The sequence below is a fragment of the Ranitomeya imitator genome, chromosome 1 (genome assembly GCF_032444005.1).
Source record: "Ranitomeya imitator isolate aRanImi1 chromosome 1, aRanImi1.pri, whole genome shotgun sequence".
Lineage (NCBI taxonomy): Eukaryota > Metazoa > Chordata > Amphibia > Anura > Dendrobatidae > Ranitomeya > Ranitomeya imitator.
Window position 1 is genome coordinate 358,888,267 of NC_091282.1, and position 7,283 is coordinate 358,895,549.

General features: G+C 42.9%; 1 protein-coding gene across 1 annotated transcript; it reads right to left on the reverse strand.

Moving 5' to 3' along the window:
- Positions 1 to 5,670: 5,670 nt before the first annotated feature.
- Positions 5,671 to 6,618, reverse strand: LOC138657784 (taste receptor type 2 member 40-like). Its single transcript, XM_069745444.1, has one exon. The coding sequence runs from the start codon at positions 6,616 to 6,618 to the stop codon at positions 5,671 to 5,673; it is 948 nt and encodes a 315-aa protein (XP_069601545.1).
- Positions 6,619 to 7,283: the final 665 nt, after the last annotated feature.

The following is a 7,283-nucleotide window of genomic DNA, read 5'->3' on the forward strand; positions in this document are numbered from 1 at the left end:
GCCTAGTAAGTCTGTCTGTGGTCCCTCCTGCCAATTGTCCTCCGCTGACCACACCAATGCTGCCCATGTACCCATGTAACCTTTTTTAAACCTGCATCGAGCCAACTTTGTGGTGTAAGGCCTACTACCAGTGTCTGTCTGCGCCACTCAATACAGCTGTCCTCCTCTTAAAAAAGCTGAGCTGCAATTGTTAGGTTTTCAGCTTATCGGAATTTGAAAACTGCACTGGGGCTACAAGTTTGGTTGGGTTCTACAAACGGTGTCTGTCGCTCCAAGGTGTTCTCCAGGTTTACTTTCCCGAACTTCAATCTTCAGTCTCTCATTAAGTAGTTGTTAATATAACACTGCATTTGGCCTACTAGTTTGGTTGGGGCCTACTAACGGTGTCTGCCGCTCCAAGGTGTCCTCCTGGTTTCCTGTCCTGAGCTTCGATCTTCAGGCTCTCATTAAGTAGTTGTTAATATAACACTGCAGTTGGCCTACTAGTTTGGTTGGGGCCTACTAACGGTGTCTGCCGCTCCAAGGTGTTCTCCTGGTTTCCTGTCCTGAGCTTCGATCTTCAGGCTCTCATTAAGTAGTTGTTAATATTACACTGCAGTTGGCCTACTAGTTTGGTTGGGGCCTACTAACGGTGTCTGCCGCTCCAAGGTGTTCTCCTGGTTTCCTGTCCTGAGCTTCAATCTTCAGGCTCTCATTAAGTAGTTTTTAATATAACACTGCATTTGGCCTACTAGTTTGGTTGGGGCCTACTAACGGTGTCTGCTGCTCCAAGGTGTTCTCCTGGTTTCCTGTCCTGAGCTTCGATCTTCAGGCTCTCATTAAGTAGTTGTTAATATAACACTGCATTTGGCCTACTAGTTTGGTTGGGGCCTACTAACGGTGTCTGCCGCTCCAAGGTGTTCTCCTGGTTTCCTGTCCTGAGCTTCGATCTTCAGGCTCTCATTAAGTAGTTGTTAATATAACACTGCATTTGGCCTACTAGTTTGGTTGGGGCCTACTAACGGTGTCTGCCGCTCCTTGCTGTTCTCCTCCACTGAACAAAGCAGTGCCGCCTGTTTACTACTGTTACCAATTTTGAACTGCATTTAGACTACTTACTGATTTGGGCCTACTCACTGTGTCAGCCTCTCATTACAGTTGTCCTCCACTGAACAAAGCAATGCCGCCTGGTTAGTCCTGTGTTGTGAATTCTGTGGCCAAGCTCCCTCCTGTGGTCGTGAGTGGTACTTCGGCTGGTTCTGTCTATGAGCTTCCTTTGGTGGATGAGAGTGGTACTGCGGCTTCTGAGTTTCCTTCCTCAGGTGATGAGGTTAAGTCGTTAGGTGCTGCTCTATTTAACTCCACCTAGTGCTTTGATCCTGGCCTCCAGTCAATGTTCTAATATTGGTCTTGCTTTCTCCTGGATCGTTCCTGTGGCCTGCAGAAGCTAAGTTCTGCTTGTGTTATTTTTGTTTGCTATTTTTTCTGTCCAGCTTGCTATATTGGTTTTTTTTGCTTGCTGGAAGCTCTGGGACGCAGAGGGAGCACCTCCGTAACGTTAGTCGGTGCGGAGGGTCTTTTTGCCCCCTCTGCGTGGTTGTTTGTAGGGTTTTGTGTTGACCGCAAAGCAATCTTTCCTATCTTCGGTCTGTTCAGTAAGTTGGGCCTCACTTTGCTAAATCTATTTCATCTCTGCGTTTGTATTTTCATCTCACTCACAGTCATTATATGTGGGGGGCTGCCTTTTACTTTGGGGTATTTCTCTGAGGCAAGGTAGGCTTATTTTTCTTTCTTACGGCTAGCTAGTTTCTCAGGCTGTGCTCGAGGCGCATAGGACTGGTCAGGAGCGCTCCACGGCTACCTTTAGTGTGGTTGGATAGGATTAGGGATTGCGGTCAGCAGAGTTCCCACGTCTCAGAGTTCGTCCTATGTTTTTGGTAGTTATCAGGTCACTTTGTGTGCTCTGAACTTCAAGGTCCATTGTGGTTCTGAATATCCTGTTCATAACAGTCCTGTTACCAATTTTGAAATGCATTTAGCCCACTTTATTATTTGGGCCTATATATGTGTTTCCTCCTCATCCTGCCCATTGCCCAGCCAGTGCTAGATGACTCTGCTGGTACATTGAACCAGACCGCTACACTCCCCTTGCACGCTACACAGCCAGAATCTGACCCTGCTGAAAGTGAGGTTCCCCTTCCCGCATACTATACCACCTTACACGGGGACAAAGAGGAAGGTGCAGATGAAAGTGCAGGTTCCTTCATCGGGTGGGGGGGAATACTCGTTGGCGACGTCACTGGCACAGGGCCCCTCATAGTACGCAAAAGTGTCACTGCCGGTGGGAGGCACCCCCGCCGTGCAAACACACCGCCGTACTTTGAGGGGCCCTGTCCCAGTGCCAATGCGAATGAGTGGGCCCCCCCTGCTTGCTCAGGATCACAGCACTTGCAAAGTTGAAATACTTACCTCTCCCTGCTCCACTGCCGTGACGTGGTCCACGTTTCCTGGGCCCACTAAATACTTGAACCAGCCATACCCCCCACAACTTTAAAAAATTCATCCTGTTGTCTTCCTGTGACTGAGTTTTAAGCTTTGGATACTCAGAGACTTTGGTCATGTAGCAGGGGTGGATATACCATTGGTCCAACATCTGCAGTGGCACAATGGCCTAAGAGGTAATGGGGCCCACTACCTTTCCAAATCAGGGGGAATTGTGCATTATGATGTGCTATTGGAGTGTAAAGGGTCCATATATTGTTCTTACACATGGTCCTTTCTCTGTCTGTATTTCATCAGTTGTCACAGAATTGCATGTGAATGGGAACACATTGTCACCCATAGGGTTCTGCAGCTGGTCAGAGGCAAAACGGAAGAAATGGACCCCTAAATTAGAACCTTTAATTAATCACATTTAAACTCTTAAAACTACTTTAAATTAGTGTAAGATGTATGCAAGCAAATTATTGTCAGGGTCTTATGAGGGTACCAAAATATTTGACAGGAAATAAAACACAGAAACTAACAAACCCTCGAATTCCCTAAGGTGTCCCTACTAGAGTTGAGCGACTTTTACTTTTTTAGGGTCGAGTCGGGTTTTGCGAAACCCGACTATCTCAAAAGTCAAGTCGAGTGAAATCGGCTGATTATCGCGAAAAGTCGGGGATCAACCGAAACACGAAACCCAATGCAAGTCAATGGGGAAGCATAGTCGGCAGTGAGTGGAGGCCAGGAAAACACCTACAGTGCCCATTTTAATGGCAAAAACATCCATTCTTGGTACTGAAGCTTGTCAATCTTAATTTACCTTATAATAATAGTTAGGCATTGGACATTGGGGGTCATTTGGCTAAGGATTTCTTTGTAATATAGCTACCTTATCTGTCTCTACTGGCACCAATTAATATATGTGTATAATACTACACATACTAATATAATTATGAAAAGTTATCAATAATATTAAATTGGATTAAATAAGATGAGATAAGACTAATATTTTATATGCCGCCGTAAGTAGTAGGAGCTTGGCAGAGCATATAAAAGTATATAAGTATACAATGTTGTTTGTTTCTCCAAGATTCCATTAGAAGTATTTTATATTGGAATCATTAATAAACCATATATTGTATTTTCATAAAGACAGAGACTTAAATGTATGGTGCATTGAAAACAAGTTAGATAGATAGATGAAAAACGTATTTATCCATGGTGATCCAACCGCTGTGACCTGCATTGATCAACAGAACAGAAACACTTTTAGCCAAGTCAGGACTCTTTTATCCCTTTTACAAAAAGGAGCATCAGGTCAAATGCCTGAGGCTACGTCCCCACGGTCAGTAATCGGCAGCGTTTTGGATGACGCAGCACATGTCCGCTCTATCCAAGGCACTGACAGCTTTTGAATGCAGGGGATTCCGCATGTGTTCATTGAACCGTGTTGAATCACCATATGCCCAATACATTGGACTGGTGATATTTATCTTGCGGAGACTGAGTGTCTCCGCAAGATAAATAGACATTGCTGCATTCTGGAAAGACGCGCTATATGTCCGTCTCCGCAGGGAAGCTGGAGGCATCCGTGTATGCATAGTGGAGATGGAATTTCTTGCTATGCTGTAACATCTGGACGCTGCGGGTTGGACACTGCAGATGTACGCAGCGTCCAACACTAAGCATTTACTGAATGTGGGAACATACCCTAAAGGCCGCTCCATTCATTCTCTATGGGGTTGCCAGAAAAAGCCGAGTGCAGCATTTGTCTTTCCCATAGGGAGTGAATGGAGCTATAGTCAAGCATGCACACTGCTGCTCCATTCTAATGGAAAAAAAAAATCCCCATTCTGCTGGTCAATGTGGGGCCCAGTGTTCGGACCGCCACTGATCAATAAGTTATTTCCTATCCTGTGGATAGGTAATAACTTGTTTTCCCCAGACGACCCCTTTTAAGTGTCACAATCCATTTTTGGATTTGTGACAGCTCTGGTTCCACTATAATTTAAATGCAGCTTTTTCCCTTTCAGGCCAGCAGGGGTTAATGTCAGTCTTCTTTGCTGGCAGCTTGCTGCAGCTGCAGAATTGCTAGGTCAGCTGATGTGGGTGGTGACCACTCCCACCATCCTTTAAATGATCACCTGATACATCAGCTGACTGTTGGTGATAGAGTAATTCTATGCACACCAGCCCTCGAATGTGCAGCTATGGTGTCAGCACTGTATCAGCTACTTCTGGAGTTTGGGGTCCTGTTTCCATGTCCTCTATAGTGTGGAGCTTGGCAGCGGTGCCTGGAGCTAAGTTCTGTGTTTTTACCTTGTCTGTCTGGTGCTTGTCACTACACCCTATGTTTGTACCATCTGCAGTGGTGAGGCCAGCACCCTTGTCGGCCAGTGCACTAGACAGGGGAGTGTGAGGTGACAGCGAGGGATGTGGCTCATGATGGCGGCGGGGGAAAGGAACCGCTTAGGATGTTAGGGGAGTGCAGGTAAGGGCTCAGGTTGGAGCTCAGGAGGTGTCTCATCCCTAATTCTTTGTCGTTAGGGCCTTCCTCTCTCCTTTATCATCCCATTGAGTGTGTGTTGTGCCATCTGCTGACCAACCCCTTGTGGTGTTCGTGACAGAAAGAATATGAGTTGCAATACCTGCACAATGCATTCACAGGCATTGCACTGTACAGATCAAAGGGGTTCTAATGTGCATAGGGAGAAGCCTAAAAGTTTCCAGTTTGGGCAGACAGGTAGAATTTAACCCATTATATATTTTGTTTTCAAGTAACATAAGCTTCAACATATTTAGAAGTAGTCATGGAAGATAGGTGTTGACTGGACAAACACATTTGAATGTATATGGCCAACAAAAAAACATGGATTCAATAATATCAACAAGAAAATCATTATAGAGTAGCAATTTTTATTAATCAGTAGCTTCAATAGGAGGTAGGTGCACAGGTACCATATCATTGTTGAATGCCATTGATCTATAGTTGTCGTAGGCCTTGGTTAACAGAGTTTTTATTTATTTTGGATCATGTGTGGTATGGAATAAACGTAGCAGCGCAGAGGCAAAGGAGTTTTCAAAAAGAAGTTGGAACATCATTTGGTAGTATTGAACTTTTGACATAAAAATAATAAAATGATATAATAATAAAATGAAATGTTGATAAGAGCCATCCTGAGTAATGATGAGATCAGGATGACATCAGAGCTTGATAACTAAGATCTCTATAGTTTTTGTCTGCTTTTTACCTACTAAATACCATAGTAAAGCAATGGAGACTTGCTTCAGCTTAGGGCTTCCCGTTATCAGAACCATAGATTGTGCTGGAGGATAGATATAAATTACCATCAGACAAGCACAGAATCCAGGGCTATTCCTAGGAAAAGTGTCTGTGAAAAGGAGAATCTCAGATACATAAAATGCAATGTAAAGAAGAAGGAGGCTGCCAATGGTCCTAGCGGCACGTACACGAGCTTCTGCTCTTTGTCGAAGGTCTCCATTTGCATTCCTGTCCTCCTTGTGGCTGTGTGAAAGCAATGACTTGATGATAATGCCATTGACAATTCCAATGAGAGTCAGTGGAAGGGAACTACTAATGATAGTACTGGGGAGCATATACACAACATTTACTTTTGGCACAGTTGGTTCTAAACCTTGATTACTAGATATGTTTAAGCTAAGGTGATCCTTGTACCGGTACCAGGCAGCTGGTATGCCATTAGCCACTGAAGTAAACACGGAAGCCATAAGCAGTTTTGGTATGAGTTGAGAAACTCCCAGTTTAAGCCGGATTAAAACTGGGTGAGTGAAAATGATAATCTGCAAGTAGTAGTAGACTGACAAACAAACTGTGAACCAGAAACTAGAAAATATAGGCAGAATAAGCAAAACTGTAAATAAAGTATAAATGTGTTCAGAACTGTAGAGATCACGGTCCAAGAAACTCACATAGTCATTAATCAGCATGATAAACTGGAAAAATACATTAAATGAACCAAGGGTGACCATGATGAGATCTGATGGATTGAGCTTCCTGCCTTTGACCTTGTCAACAAAATTCACAGTGACAATCAGTAAGTTGGTGAGCACCCCAAATATTGTGCTAGCTCCCAAAATAGTCATAGATGCTACAATAAAAGTATTAGGCATCTGTCTCTGATTTCAATTGTCTGAACACCATGCTGTTCATAGTGTAGCAAAAAATTTCAAATTGCTATCCATCAGAGAAGCGATAATTAGGCTTCTGAAAAAATAAAGAAATTAGAACAAAATTAATATTGTTACAAATTTGATAAATTACATCCCAAGTAATCCCATTAAATAAAGCCCTTTATATGAACGTATGTAACTTTGTTACAGAGATAGCAAAAGCATCATGGCCGCAAAACTTTGACCAAACGTAGTTGTCCAAGATGCATAGCAAGGAGATGGAACAATGGTACAATAACATCTTTTAAATAGACAGCCATTCTATAAAAGTTATAGCTCATTAAAAATATTCCCATATGATGCATACAGATACAGAGTCTATATAGCAAGTCATCATGCATGCAATTGCCTGTAAAATCATTGGCGGTGAGGTGGTGGCCCAGTAATAGTATTCGCAACTGGAAATGCTGTATATACATCTTGCTTTTTTATTTTATGCTAGTTATTATTAAATCTGTTGCTTTTTTTTCTTTTAATGTTATAATAGATAAATTAAAGTTTTAAAAAGATGACGTGTGTACTAGATTAAAGTAGAAAAACACAAAATAATATTTCAGTTAATTCTGATCAACATCTTAGAGAACATTATTTAAGTAAAATGGATG

What these genes read in the sequence shown, in the direction of transcription:
- LOC138657784 (XM_069745444.1), bottom strand. Translation starts at nt 6,618, where the DNA reads ATGCCTAATACTTTTATTGTAGCATCTATGACTATTTTGGGAGCTAGC.